The sequence below is a fragment of the Alligator sinensis genome, unplaced genomic scaffold (assembly GCF_000455745.1).
Source record: "Alligator sinensis unplaced genomic scaffold, ASM45574v1 scaffold93_2, whole genome shotgun sequence".
In the NCBI taxonomy this organism is placed as follows: Eukaryota; Metazoa; Chordata; order Crocodylia; family Alligatoridae; genus Alligator; species Alligator sinensis.
In genome coordinates, this window is record NW_005841854.1 from 1,919,284 (window position 1) to 1,935,055 (window position 15,772).

Below are 15,772 nucleotides of genomic sequence, written 5' to 3' on the forward strand. Positions count from 1 at the left end.
TAAAATTGCATTTATTATTATCCTAGTGAAATAAGGGATAAACTGAGTTCAAGGCACATGAGGGTGTCAGCCTGTCAATGCTGAATAACCCAGCCTGACTCAGCTGGGCTCTGTTAACCCATATGCCTGTGTCTGACTGCATTTTATTGTTGCCCTGATGAACTGAGTTCAAGGCATGTGAGGGTGTTAGCCTGACAATGTTGAATAACCTGGCTTGGCTCAGGCACGTCCTGTTAATCTGTATGTGTGTATGTTTGACTGATTCGGTGGTTGGAGGAACCAAGCCCCACTGAAACTGAGTCCTGCAAGATAGCTCCACTGGGGGTGAGGACTCACAGAAGGGAGAGATACAGCTCCATATAGAAACACAAGTAACACAAGCAGCACATTGATAGAATTACAGACCCCAGAAACATACCCCTGATAAATGAGCACACCCCAAAGTGATGGGCAAACCTGGTAACGCTGTAGTTTTTGACACTTGCACATAGCCTGAGATTCAGTATAACACATGCTTGTCTATTGGGCATGCTCAGCAGGTTGTGCTCTGGCCAAATGGTTACCTGTGGTAGAACAGAACTGCCTAGGCAATGTGTGCAATGCAGGGCAAGCCCCAGAAGTTAAAACACAACTCACAGGGGTTAGACAGAGGAGGTGGGCTCTTCCACCTTTCAGCTTAACAACCTAGTACTTTGGAACATCCTCATTTATATCTTCTACTTCTCAGTACGCTGCTCTGACCTCCAGACTATGCCCTAGGCATTACGCTCTCCAGCCCTTCTCTCATAAGCTGGCCCACTGGAAAGTTGAGAGGGAGGTATGTGAACCCAGGAAGAAGGGCTGAAAGCTGGATGTGTGGCTCAGTGAGACAGTTGCTACCCTAGGAGGGAGGGAGCTCTGGGTTTTCAGCTGGTGTTCCACTCGCATTAACCCAGAAATTTTTCCCAGTGCTGCTTATCCAGTGAATATAAAATGCAAGGGCAAGGCTGGAGAACGTGTACTTAGAACATTTCAGGGGGAAGCAAGAGATGCTTTTCAAACTGCATCTGGGAGATTTGATATAGAGAGGCTGGACCTCCTGCTTCCTGGGCAAGTGTATCAGCTATTGAACTAAGTTGGGGTGGGGAAAGTATGGCCCACAGGCCATATGCACCCTGCAAACTGAACCTGTCTGGCCCACTGACTGCCACCAGGAGCCTGAGAAGGGAGAGTTGTGCCCCGTGCTGCTCTGTTCTGCCACAGCCAGGACCTGGACAGGCCGCACAGTACACAGACTCTCATTGCAGCAGGTGGGTGGGACGGCTACTCGACGCACTGCATCATGCCCTGTCTCATGCGGGCCTAGCCACTGGCAACTTCAGTACCAGGACCACGCAGCACCAGCAGGAAGTGTGGGGGAAGGATGGGGGGGCAGAGGAGTTTGCACACTGTGTAGCCTGGTCCGGCACTGACTGTGGCAGAGTGGAGTGGTGCAGGACAAAGATGTCCCTTCTCAGGCTCCCAGCAGTGGCCAGTGGGCTGGATAGGAGCAAAGGGCATCTCCCTGCCCCCCCGCCTTTCCCCACTGCTCAACAGAACTAATTAAATGGCCCTCCAGCTCAAATAATTGCCCACCCCTGGGAGGACACTTGAGCACAGAATCCCAAAATGTGCTCCAGTGCCAAAAACTGCAGTTACACAGCTATACATTTTCCACTAAGACATACAAAGAGTAAACAGGATCTGGTCCTAACTGTTGTAATGGTATCTGCTAAACTCAATTGTGTTGGCTATTTAGATGTGACCAAAGTCATCAAGAACTCTAGCCTCTTTTGTGCCGCAAAACCATCTCTTAGGTTATTCCTTCTCTCAGAGATAGCAGCTGATTTGCAAGTTAATTGTTAATATTTTGTTTTGGTTTAGCATTTCTATTCCCCCACAGTAAATTTATATAAAGTTGTATAAAGGCAATGTATCATTTTGCAAGTGATTTCTTGGTACAAAAGAATTCATTTAGCATCAGTGAGGAAAATCCAACCATTATTTTAATTGCATGACAAGGAAAAATATGTTTTCTAGATAATGTAGTTTTATTAATCTCCATGCAGACCTTCAAACTGGCATCTACTAAGTATTGACCACTAAATAATCTAAAGAGGCCCAAAGTCTGCTGAAGTTAATGAAATGACCTTTATTTGCTTTAATGGGCTATGATCAAGACCACTGTCTGCTCTAGGTTGTCTAAAGTATGTAGAAAATAAAAGTTTTTCTTGCATTGTGCATTATTTGTAGGATTGAAGACAAAATCAACTTTTTGGCTCTTGAAAAGCAAAAACATTTTAAATGTCTGGTCTTTATTACAAAGCATCTGTATATACACATGAGCAAAGAAAGAGGGGAAAAAAGTTAATATTTTAAAAATTATTTCCTCTCCCACTGTGACTTTTTTACATTGAAAAGAGAGAGAACAGAGGCCAACCTATTACCACTGTTACTTGTTTGTAGCATAGTTGTACTCAAGGCTACAATCTGTTTCACTGCATTAGGCATTGTAAAAATACATGCTAAGGGAGTCTCGCCTCGAGAGCTATGGAAAAAATTACTAGCAAGTTTTGTCATGCCCTCTTTTAGAGATTTACAACAGAAATGGGTTAGTTTGGACTGTTAAAATGTTCATGGATATTATGAATACAAAGCAGAACATATGAAAGCCACCACTGATGCACAGAGGTTGTTCATACCATAACAAAAACGTCCATCTCCCTGGAAGCCTACAGAACATTCACAGGAGAACTGGTTTCCTGTTCCTGGGCGACACACTGCGTTGCTATCACAATCATGGGTATTGGTGTAGCAAGGATTCCGGTTAATATCAGCAGAACCATCTGTCAAGAGAAACATTATTAAACCACAGAAGCAGCTAACATGAGCTCACATTAAATGTCACACTCTCTCAGATTTCCATCGCTGATATAGTGCCTTTTAAAGACTATCAAAAAATAGTCTTTAAAGGGCTGTCCCTGTCACAACATTTAACATTAGGGTTAAAGAAGGTTGCTTGCACTGGGAGAGTGCACAGAAAGGGAAGGCATGTCTGCACCCATTGTGCAGTTTGTGGTGCTGCAAACCTCTTTGTGGGACTGCAAACTGCACACAGCGAACATGAAAATGTGCCCTGTGCTGCAAATTTGTATGTTGGGGCCAAAATTTGCTATTGAGATTATCCGGTAGCAAAAAAGAAACAAAAACCCCAGCACAAAAAGTGGCGCAACGCACACTCAACAAGCATGCACAGGCATACACAGAAGCCAGGCCATGCAGAGCAATACTCTTGCTGCCAGTCAGACCTCTATACTGCCTGACTTGTGCCCCTGCTGCTCCAGGCCACTAGGCGAGACTGCTGGGGCCAGCACTGGTGCTGGCCCCAGCCTCCAGCTCTGCCTGGCTGAAGAGTTGGGAGGAGCTGAACAAATTGTTCTGCAACAAAGTGCACATGCAGGGGTGAGCACTGCAGCAATCTGTGCTGCTGCAAACGCATGCCCCTGCATGTGACCATTAGGAAGGAGGGAACACACAAGTGATACGATATGGCACTAGTGATATGACAACCACAGATAAAGTCCTCAAACATGACAGCACAGAAACTTCCCTAGAATGTCTACAATAGAACACAGCTACATTTTAAATGGGACACAGATGACCCTTTTACATGGAAAAGCCCAAAACAAATTACGCACATATTAAAAAAGGTGAAGCCAAATGACTTGCACAGTCATCTTCCAGCCCCCTGACTCCCTAAGCAGAGCTGTAAGAGATCATTTATTTTTAAGTAATTGAGGAGGCCTGTTCTACCTTTTTCTTTGTTGCCAAAAATAAACAGATGACCTCCTGTACTCACCTAATATCCATTTTTATATTACTCCTTCAAACACACCTAATTTTATCTTATACAGAGAATTCAGCTACCTGATCATCATAGTTGACCAAGCTTATTACAAAACTTTCCAGAAAAAGAAACCTTAACAAGAGCCATAACATCATTTGACATTAATGAAACATTTTGTACGAATGATTGGCTCCAAAGATGAAGTACTATGACTGGCTGGAAGATGAATCTTAAAAATTAGCCTCATTCTAGTACTTTTATTTCATCTGGATTCAGAATGTAAAGCAACGTATTACTGAAAGAACAAATTCATTTAAAGATAAATGTACAGAAGGTACTGAAATCTGTGGGTGAATCGGTAAGGAAGAAAATTCAAATGGGAGTTTTTAAAGTAACTTAGGCAGCTAAGCACCCAAATCCTGCTAAAATTCAGTAAGAGAACAGCATTACAAGAAGTCTCTAGTTGACCCTTAAAAAGCAAACAAAACCCTCAAAAAAACAAAAACCTGCGCACACGTACATTTCTCCCTCTGATGAGCATCTCACATTCAAAGTACATAAATGAAACTATAAAATTTTCTTAATTACCATTCAAGTAATACAAGTAAAAATCAAATCCTTCTCATACCCAAAAGAGGAAAGAAAGAATTACCACTATACACATACCACTAACTGGGCCAATGGAGTTGCTCATAGCATAACGTAGAATTTGTTCATCTTTGTTATACAGTACAAAAATGCTGTCCACTGATAGCTGCTGTGTCGCAGAAACAGGATGATGCGAGCCATCATGGATACATTCATCAAATGAGATGGTCTGTCGCCACTGGTAGGCAGCAGTGTAGCTGGAAGAAGAGCCATCTCTTTCTGGTGGCGTCACTGTGTATTCCCTGGTAGATGATGAAGTGATCACTGAAACACAACGAACACCAGACTGAGAAGAAAGGAAAGGGAGAGAACACCACCCATTTCCTTCTGCAGCCATGAGCCAAATGCAGGATAAAATTTAGCATAATTTGATAGAGCAGCAGCTTTCTATTTCTAAGGTATGGAACAAGTTTCACATGGCTTTCGCTTTTATTTTGTCTTCATGTAGCAAAGTTTTAAGTAATACATTATATATTTATCTGAATACAATTTAGTAAGTTTTACCTTGTACAGTACATAGGACATAGAGAAAAGGCAAATTCAGTTTAGGACGCAAAGGCTGTTTGCAGATGTTAAAAGCAAACAAACAAACAAAAATGCTCTTTACTGAAAGAAGTAACCTGGCTCTGCAGCATCTGTATAGATTGTGTGCTTCAGGGAGGCTTTTTGGCACTTTTATCTAATAGCTAATTGAATCAGCTATTAGATAAAAGCATGAAAAAATCCCCACTAAAGTGTCCGATCTATACAGATGTTGGACAAGCCGATTTCAACTAATGTGATGCCTCTTCTGGGCATGCACTGGGCTCTGATGGGAGCATGCCAAATTTAAAGTGCTGGGTTTTTTTATTTCCTATATCTGCAAGCAGCCAAAAGGACTGGTATGGGGCAAAGCATGTGGTAAAGTTAGCCTCAAAAGGGCTAGCTGGGACTTCACTGCTATTGTTACCCTTGCTAACTAGAAGAAACTACCAGAAGCATGATAGCACATGCTCCAATCACACCTCTAGTTTGCTTTGCTTCTGCAAAGAGTGTAAAGTGAAAGAAAAAAGCTGCTCTGAAAACAGATGAAATGGACAGCAAGTCATGATCAGGCAAGGCCTCTTAGCAGGTGTATTTGTTTAATTTCTTGGAAAAAGAAGTAGGAAGAGGAGAAAAGATGGCCCAAAAACCTGATAATGCAATAAAGAACCTTTTGCTTCCATATTGGACAGGATGAACGTGTCAGTGACAGATGATTGTTCCTATGAGATAGCTGGTCAGTGATATGCGAGTGGACTTAATAGCAAGTAGCAAGATTTATTGCTTTTTATCAGTAGATCTGTCATTTACAAAAATAGCTCAGTAGCATTAACCACATTTTGCAGATGAGGAAACCAAACACAATGAGATAAAAGGATTTGCCCACAGCAATCAATTAGTCATAGAATCCTAGAAAATTAGGGTTAGAAGGGGCTTTAGGCGGTCATCTAGTCCAACTCCCTGCTGGACCACTCCCAACTATATCATCCCAGACAAGAAGGCTATCATCTAGCTGGGTCTTAAAAACCTCCTAGGATGGAGATTCCACAACCTCTGGGTAACCTGTTTCAGTGCTTTACTAACCTCCTATTAAGACAGTTTTTTCTAATATCCAACCTAAATTTCCTCTGCTGCAACTTTTCCTCTGCTGAAACCATTGCTCTTGTTCTGTCATCTGCCACCACTGAGAACAGTCTAGCTCCATCCCCTTTGGAATCACACTTCAGGTATTTAAAGGTTGCTATTAAATCCCCCCTCAGTCTTCTGTTCTCCAGACTAAATAAACCCAGTTCCATCAGCATCTCCTCCTATGTCATATGCCCCAGCCCCCTAACCATTTTCACGGCCCTCCACTGGACAGCTTATTGTTCACAGTAACCCCCAGGCCCTTTTCAGCAGAGCTGTTGCTTTGCCAGTCAGCCCCCAGCCTGTACTGGTGCATAGGACTGTTCTGAACTAAGTGACGGACTTTATACTTCTTCTTATTGAACCTCATGACATGATTTCTTTTGGTCCAGTCCTCCAATTGTCTAGGTCTCTCTAGCCCTACCCTTCAGCGTATCTACTACTCCTCCCAGCTTAGTGTTATCTGCCAGGTCACTGATGAAGTTACTCAACAAAACCAGCCCCAGGACTGACCCCTGGGGCACTCCACTTCATACCAGCTGCCAATTAGACATTGAGACATTGATTACTACCCTTTGAACCTGATGACCCTGCCAATTTTATATCCACCTACCCATTAGTTGTATTGAAAACTTCTGGGTGGGGGTTTTAGTGGTGAATTAAAATTTTGAAAATATATTTAAAGTAATGTATAGATGAGCACAGGAGTAAGCCATACAGCCTTGGATACAATATTGAGTACCTGGTATTTTGGGGTTCTCTGTGCTAAATTTCTGCATGTTTCAATGCTGTGATCATGAGATTTCTTTTGGTCCAATCCTCCACTGTCAAGGTCTCTCTGAATCCTAGCCCTATACTCCAGTGTATCTACTAGTCCCTCCTGCTTGGTGTCATTACTTAGGCCAGTGACTAATAAGTGAACTCAGGTCTCCGCTTTCTCCACTATGTCACTACAAGTATGGAGGTTTCCATTTTGTGTTTACTGGATAACTGTGTGTTTGGTAAAAAGATCCATATTAACTGGCATGGTGGGTGGTAGTCACAGAAAAGAGACCAACAAGGGGTGCCTTTAGGGATGCCAAACCAGAGCGTTTTATAACTTTACTTTAACAAAAACAAAACAAACAAACAAACAAACAAACAAAAAAACCCAAGAAACCCAACAACCAAGTCAATGCAGTCAAAAGTATACCATTTTCATGGTGTTATTTCTAGCAGTCAAAGTATACGATATTAAAGAACAATACTGAAAATAAGAATGGACGATATCTTTCAGACTGTCCTCTATATTGCCTGAGGACCTTAGACTATTGAATCATGTTGCTTCTTACCAGATGTAGAAGAATGATAGAGCTCAGTGTATGGCTCTATGTGAACTGATGCACCAAATGAGATCTCAGGAATTCTACCCTCCATTTCTGTGCTGATTGTAAGATGGCCATGCTCATCAATTCCGTTGAACTTCTGCTTGATAACCAGCTTCTCATTATTGCCAAGGAAGATAACTTCAGCTTGTCGTGTAAACTCACCACCTATAAAACAATTTCAGTTACCTCGACCTAGTCTGAATGCCTCCAATCAAATTGTTGCCCCAACCCCTCATAAAAACAGTAGTAAGTGTTTTCTACACAAAATACTGAAAAATCTTCTAATAGAAAACAACAGCTGAACTATATATAGAAATTATTGCTACAGATATGGTATCTTATTTAATGCACAATAAAAAAAATCCTGCACTTTTCTTTAGTACTAATAGCATGAACTACAATTATACTAAAAGGAGAAGATTGAAGATCAAGAAAGGTCTATTTTGCTTCTGCAAAAACCCAACAGTAGACTTTATCATATCTGGTACAACTGCAAAGGGATTGTATTCTTTAGAAAAAATGTCTCTGTTAGGAATACATTCCAAGTTGAAACAGACCCACCACATCTTTGCTCCCAAATCAAAGCCAAATTAAATGTAGTACATAAATTCCAGAACTGCAAGGAAGCCAAACACCCAAAACAAACCCAGCAAAGCCACAACAATAAAACTGTATATTCAATTGCCATATAATGGACATTGATAAAATGTATACAATAGTAATATCAAATAAAACAATTCATAAACTCCTGAATCAGATGGTAGGTACACATGATTCGGAACTGTGCAATATGAATCAATATAGGAATTCAGGAACACCTCTAGTTATCCAGTGTCTTTACTTGCAAAGTTCTCCACACATTTCAAAACTAATAAAAAGTCACTTGCTTCCCAAAACTGTTATTCAATATTTTGCATTTCCTTAGTGATAGCTTATGGTCATTTTAGTACCTAAATTGAATATGCTTTTCTTTGCAGTTTTAGGCCTTCATGGGGCCTGATTTAATTTATTTTCATGGATTTTGAAGCCAGATCCAATTAGATGGGACACTCCATATTAAAGAAATCTCCAGCTGACCATGTCTGAGTAGCAACATGGGAATATGTTGAGGCATGGTAGGGACAGTCCACAACACAGATAGTAAAGGTTCTCTGGGCAACTGAAATATATTAGGATGTTCTTCTAATCTATACAAGGGCTCAGTGCATCCTAGACTTACTTTGATAATCAGGGACCCCTTACTGGCTCCTTAAGAGCCCTGCATTCCTTCTATAGGAAACAAGAGTACTGCAGAGCAGAAAATGCAGCTCTAAGTCTTCCAATGACAGAGGAGAAATCAGATCCTTGCACTCCATTCTTGGGTCAATATTTGTTTTTGCCTCATTTTCTCATTTTTATTGTGGAATTTTTAAAATCCTAGAGTCATTTAAGAGCACAAATCCCACTTAAACTGAATGGTGGCACTCATGCTCCTAAATATTTCTGAAAGCCCTGTTCTCTTTGATGCTCTACACCAACAGCACCAAAATCAGTCATCTGCTTGCTAACATTAGTCCACTGAATAGAAACTGGCTAATCTATTTTGCCTCAGTGCACAGGGGTACAAGGTAATTTGTATATGCATTTATGCTGACTCTAAAGTAAAATCCCAGATATTCATATTATACTAGAAGAATATGCTGAGATATGTTGGTCACCTAACAACCACTTCTGGTCTGGAAACAATCAGCTTCTGCATCATTGTCTAGTTTAATAGTATTTCTTTTACCCTGAGCTACAAGAAAAGGTATAAACAAGTCTTTTCAATATGTTTTAACTGAGAAGTTACCAGTAAGACTGAATCCGTTTTTATATCCTTGCTGTTCCACAGCAAACATCCATCCTATGATACCTCCAACAGAGGCTAGGGGAAGCAAAGAATAACCCAGTGTCTCTGGGATTGTGCTGATAGCAGTGTAGGCCCGCCCCTGATTCATCACAACATAGGAATGGAGGTCAGTGTTCTCAAACACAACTGGCACTGGGTTACTCCCAACAAAGATTCTTCCTTTGACTTTCCCATTGACTCGCTGAGGAGAACCTGGTAAATCAGAACAGTAAAGTGTTAGCAGCGGTAATCTCACAGAATATATTTCCACAGTTCTGTATCAACTATGTACAAATAAACATTGAGGCGCTACGGCAGAAGTGGGCAATTATTTGGGCTGGAAGGTCACTTAGGGAGTTTTGGTGAGCTGTCACAGGCCAGGTCAGCACCTTTTCCACCCTCCCACCCACAATGGCTCACCAAAACTCCGTAAGTGGCTCTGCCCCAGGGTCCGGCCCAGCACTATCACCACTTGGCAATTCCAGGGTCTTCATGGAGACCGGTCCACATGGGCAGGGTGGCCAAGCAGATGGGATGGGGCTGTAAGTAGGTGGGGAGCAGTGTCCAGGAGCAGGCAGGGGGCAGGGCTGGAGCCAGGATCACAGGGCAGTGACCAGGTGGAGCCAGGGATGTGGCAGAACTGACTGCAATCCACTCCCACCACACCCATGCCCTTGGAACCGGCTGTTCATAGCTCCAGGTGGGTAGAGTGGGTGGAAGGCAGCCAGGAGCCAATGTTGAAGCGCTGAGCATTTGGGTAGCAGCTACCTGGATACAGCTTCCTCCCCCCTGCCTGGCTGGGCATGTGATACCCGGCATGCATCCCCATGGCTTTCCCACGGAGCAGTGCAACAGGAGGAGAAGGAGGAGGAGCTGCTGGAGGCAGAGGGAGCTCAGCAGTACCTGGGCAACTGCAGCTGCACTGGGAGCAGCCCCACTGGAAAACTGTGCACATTGGCTGGGGCATCGGTGGGCATGGGCAGGAGTGTGGAGTGGGCTGCCCCAGGTGAGAGTATGCAGCACTCAGCACTATTTTGCCCACCCCTGAGTCAGAGTCAAAAAAGGACTCAGATGCCTAAACTGCACCTTATGTGGAATTTACTCATTTCAAACCAGGAGTGCTAAACCAGGAGAGCACCCACACAATCACTTACGTACTTCAGTCAAAACATCACTACAGAGCCAGCTATCTGTATCTAAAGTGGTGATTTTTCACTAGTAAAGCTACTTGCATCCTGAGGCTCTGCTACAGCGCGTGACCACAGCTATTGCAATATTGGCCCAGGTGATCATCTCTGAACCTGTCTCATGCCTAAGGCCTTTTGGGATTCTAATACTAGGTGTCCCCGAGCCTAAATCCCCTGGAGAAGCCTCATCTGGTTGCCGTGATCTGAACAGGCACTGACAGCCTGAGGTTCAGCACAAAGCACAGCTTTCATTCAAAAGCACAGCAAAAGGATAAGGTGGTGATGCCTATATCAAATAATAGACCAGCAGTTACAACACTCATACAGGATTTAATGTTTTCTGCAGCTTGAAGTGGTTCAAAACCACATGTCTCACCTCATAAAAGAATGTTCTAGCTTGCAGCATAAATTATGATGTGGGGCACCTACCAGCTATCTTCTTGAAGCTAGGTCATTGGTTAGAAAGGAATACAAGATGTGTTGGATTAGAAAGAAAATAAGCAAGAGGGAATATGATGAGGGTGGTTCCCAGATATGGGGAGTCCTGAGTTCTGGTCCCAACATTGCTTATATATTTTATCCAGTAATGGTTTAATATAACATGCATGAATAATCCTGAGACAAAGACTGAAATCCAAGACTCCTCCCTCCAGGTCAAGGTCAATGAACTCAACACTGAGCTATGCAGCCATGCGCTCTCTTACTTACATTCTCACTGGCCCTAGGAACTTTAACTTTTTATTGCACCAAGAGACAACTTGATGAGATATGAAGGGTACCCCCACCCTAGTCTTGCCTCTTGCCTGGTGGTTAGGGCAATCTTTTGGGAGGTGAGAAATACTGTACTGGTTTGAACTCCCTCAAGCTGAAAAGGGACTTTTCCACTTCCTAGACAACTCCTCTAACCACTAGTTTATTATCTAAAAGACGGGGGAGCAGGACTAAGAGCCAGCCATCTGTACCTAAAATGGTGATTAAAGCTATGAATCCCAGATTCACAAAAGGTGTCTCACAAGGGGTTGCAGGTAGACAACCTAAGTCCAAGGAAGATGGAATTTCAGATACACCCGTCTTCAGGATTTCATATTGTCCACTTAAGTACCCACCTTCCCTCCCCCTGTTTAGTGTCCTAGATGTTATGAAACCCATTTTAGGTGATTAACTCTGCCCATCTGGTACATAAGGAAGTCAGGTACTCAAGTCATGAATTCCAGTCCCAGAGATAGATGCATAAAAGTTAAGCATGTGGGTCACTTTGTGCATCTGGGACAATGTAAGTACCAAAATATATATACTCACAAACAGATATAAAAAGGTACCTATGAACAGGGTATACATTTGCAAAAGAATTTATGGTTCTATTTCTATGCAAAAGAGCAAAGGGATTGAATTACAACAGTTAGATGCTTGCTGTTATCAGTCTTTATTGTCCCTGGGGATACATGTTTGAGTGAACAGCCTATGCTGTCATAGTACCTGTGACTAATGAATGCCATGCAGTAGAAGCTGACAAAAGACCACGCATATTATACACACATTCTTGCCTTTAGAAGCTGCCCTAAAGTGTCTTCAGAATTAAAGAGAAAATGTTTGCTCTTCCTTTATTAGAAGGCTAATGCCATTAAACAACCAAGCTTTTTTTGTTTTCTTGTCTGGTTATTTTTGGCAGGCTTCACTTTATTGAAGATTACAGAAAGACTCTCATTATAGCTCCAACTTTTCCATAAGTCTATAACTTCCCCCAAAATTCTGCTATATATGATTGCTCACTAATGTTGCAGGGAGGGAATTTTTTTGTAATATTATCCAGGACCCTGTGTGTAATTCTAATGCATGAAATAGCAGCTTCAAAATGTGTAACTGTTGGATCCTATGTCCTCCTTTCCTTGGACACATTTGCAATTGAATTAAATGCTAGTTTTTGCATTTTATGGAAACAGCAATACAAGCAAAGCTGTTAGTCATTTATTTTAGCTGCACATATAACTTGAATTGCTAGAAGAATTACAAGTGTATACATAAGAAATTCCTTTTTGGATCTCACATAGGCACAAAGTTTAAATACAGTTCCAACAAAATCAAGCAGCTTAGGTCTTTGCTAAACAAGCTGAAAAGTCAGACCAAACAGGAGCTACATTTTGGCTTCAATGATAAAAGCTGGATTGTGCATCACTTTAAAGAGGTTTATTTCCAGAGGAACGGGCCTGAATCAGAACCACAGATCCAGACCACCTTGGAGCTTTGCAGCTCTGCTGAACCCGAATAGTAAATAATATATACTGTTTCAGGATCAGGAACACCGTGTCTCATTCTACTTTAGATGTTTAGTTGCTCTAGCAAGTCACATCTGAATAGGGTTAAAAGCTTGTGAAATTTCTAAATAATACATTGAATGTCACCCATCGGAGATTCTCAGACTGCAGTTCTCAAGCCACAAGGGGCTATTCAATTTATTATCTAAAGCTTTTTCAGGAAGAGTGTCACTGCCATAAAAATGTGTGAATTCATTTCAAACTGGAGTAGTTTTAGAGACTGCATATTCTGCAAAATAGGGTTCAAAGTTTCCCTTTGTAACAACAAAAAGTTACCTGCTTGCTGCTTTCCACCTCAGTATTAGTACTAAACCCGAGAGGCCTCAGAAGACTTTAACTCTTTTCTCCCCCCACGAAGCTCCCTGGCGGGAATTTTTTCAAGGGAGTCCTTACACTAAGAATGTTAATAGCAACTAGAACAGTGATTCCCAAAGCGTGTGCCATGGCAGTGGGCTGTGAGAACAGAAGTGTGCTATGACAAATTACACTTTATCAGTACCAGATCTGGCCTCTGGAGCCACATCATCTGGATCATGGGGTGCTCCATGATACAGAAATTCAGCGGTAGGGGAGGGGGAGAGGGGGCAATTAACACTGCTACTGATCTCTTGCTGCCAAATTCCAACTCTGTGGGGCAGGATCTGGGGCTAGCCAGGCCAGCCCCATGTGTTGGGATCGGACCCACAGACTGGATCCAGCCCACAAACCAACCCAACACTGCTCATCTGGCCCACAGGGCCAAAAGGTTGCATACCACTGCATTTGTTTTATATACAATACACACACACACACACACACACACACACACACACACCTTTTCAGGTGTAAGAATGAAGTGTGCCGCCAATTTTAATCCAGAAGAAGTATGTCCCAGGTATCAAAAGTATGCCCCAGGTATCAAATACAGCAGACTGCAGAAGAAACATGGAAGATTGTACGTGCTGTGCAGTGGCTGGTTCATAGATGCTGGAGATTCCCAGTTTCAAAGCCTGATTTAACAAACACTCTGTTACAATAAAAGCTGTAATAACTGTGTTGTTCAGTGGGCATATGTGAGAGTTCTACAAATGAACCCCGGGCCTCCAAAACATACAGAACTTAACATAACTAACTTCGCTAAAAGAGAGGCATGCAATTTTAAGGAGTGGGCGGACAAAGCCTGTAATATCTCTGCTAGCTTCTAAGTGAAATGTAAAGGAGACATGCCTACTTCCAAGGGGGACGAGAGGAAGCCAGAGTAAACACTGACAGCTTGAAGTTGTGAATTGTTTACTCTAGTAAACAAACGTTGCAGACATCCAGATAAAAATGTTCTTGCCTCTGTGACCAGCAAAGGGATTTTCCAGACACGAAGTCTAACAAAATTGGTAGTAATGGGGTTCACTTCTGAGAGGTCGGGACTTAAAAAAAAAAAAAATAGTCAGAAGCAGCACCAATGCCTCTTCGTAGCGGAGAGCTTTCTCCTTATATCCAGCTGGATGAAAAAAAGAACCCTACTGCAGTATTGTTAGTCTATGTCAGTTAAATGGAGTCTGAAGGATGCTCCCAAGGAACCCAAAATGATTTCTTGTGGTAACACGAGACACTTGACTGTGGATGAGAGGTCTCAATGTCTCCATGTCTCAAACTCCAGTTCCGTCTCAGATCCAAGTCATTCTAAAAACCTTAACCTTAAATGGAAGCCAACATTTGGCAAGAAAACTGACCACTCAAGAGGCCTACTTAGACACAAGACAAGCAGCCCAACAAACAAGGCCAAAACGAAAAGAACTGTCACATTAAATCAGTGTAAGAAAAACTCAAGTGGGATTTCTCCTTGTTGCCTTTCAATTGCTCTGAACAATTCTCTTGCCTACGTCCACCCCCCCCTCTGATCTCACAGGCCTTACAGGCCTATAAATGCCTTAATTAAAGCCTACCATCTCTTTATCTCTTCCAAAAATCTCCTTCCACCTTGTCATATCTTTGCCTATCCCTTCCAGATCAGTTTTGTGACGTCGTCCCACCATTGCCTTGGTCTACTGTGAGGTTTGATACCCTCCACCTCAGCTTCCAAAAATCTGCCTCACGTGTCTTCTCTAATCATTTCTCATGATATGCCCTGTCCTTTTTATTCTCTGTGCTCTTATCTGTCTCAGGACATCAGGTCTTTTGTAAAGGTCTGCAAGCTCTTGATTACATCTCCTCCATATGCCCATATGTTTTCTTGTACTGCACCAAATGTTTTCCTTAGCACTTCGTTTTCAAACACTTGCAGCCTTTTTCCATTTGCTTTTGCCAGGGTCAGGATTCACATGCATATAAGAAGACAGCTTGAACAAGTGTGCTATAAAGTTGGATTTTAAGGTTTCTTGAGATTTTCCTTGATACCATTATTTTATCTGGGCTCATCAAGAATATTTTAGCACTGTAAATCCTTGCTTTGATTGATTGCTTCAGTGATTCTCCCCTTCTCTGCCCACTGCTTTACTCTTTGAGGGAAGAGAATGAAAATTGTTTCTGTTGGGTAATCTTCTTGGAGGAGATCTGAAGCAAAGTTGTCAGGCAAGGAAACTCCTTTTCAGATCACTTTCTTTGCTGTCAGTGAAACAGCAAAGGACCACCACTGCCTTTACATGATGCTCAGCATTTTCCCTCACAACCTCCTGATGCCCAGTTGCCACAGAGGGCTGCTGAGTGGGATAAAGAATCTGAATCAAGAAAGAGGTCCCATATAAAAAAAATTGCAAAAAAAGTATCTCCTACAACAGTAACTACAGCAGATCCTGCAATTCTGGAAACAATTTTGGCTGAGCAGTGTTTGCTTTAAAAGAGTAGAATATTATGGAAAAATGAATAGACAGCCAATGCTGATGACAGTGTTTTGGAAATATTCCTGC

General features: G+C 42.3%; 1 protein-coding gene across 1 annotated transcript in view; it reads right to left on the bottom strand.

The window, feature by feature from the left end:
* NID1 (nidogen 1) overlaps positions 1–15,772 on the bottom strand; it is a gene marked incomplete at its 5' end in the record, with an annotated part of 85,694 nt that overhangs the window by 51,993 nt on the left and 17,929 nt on the right. Inside the window, 4 exons of the mRNA XM_014523801.2 lie at positions 2,721–2,864; positions 4,532–4,777; positions 7,492–7,692; positions 9,356–9,607. Coding sequence (XP_014379287.1) covers positions 2,721–2,864; positions 4,532–4,777; positions 7,492–7,692; positions 9,356–9,607 — 843 coding nt within the window. The remainder of the gene's footprint in view (positions 1–2,720; positions 2,865–4,531; positions 4,778–7,491; positions 7,693–9,355; positions 9,608–15,772) is intronic.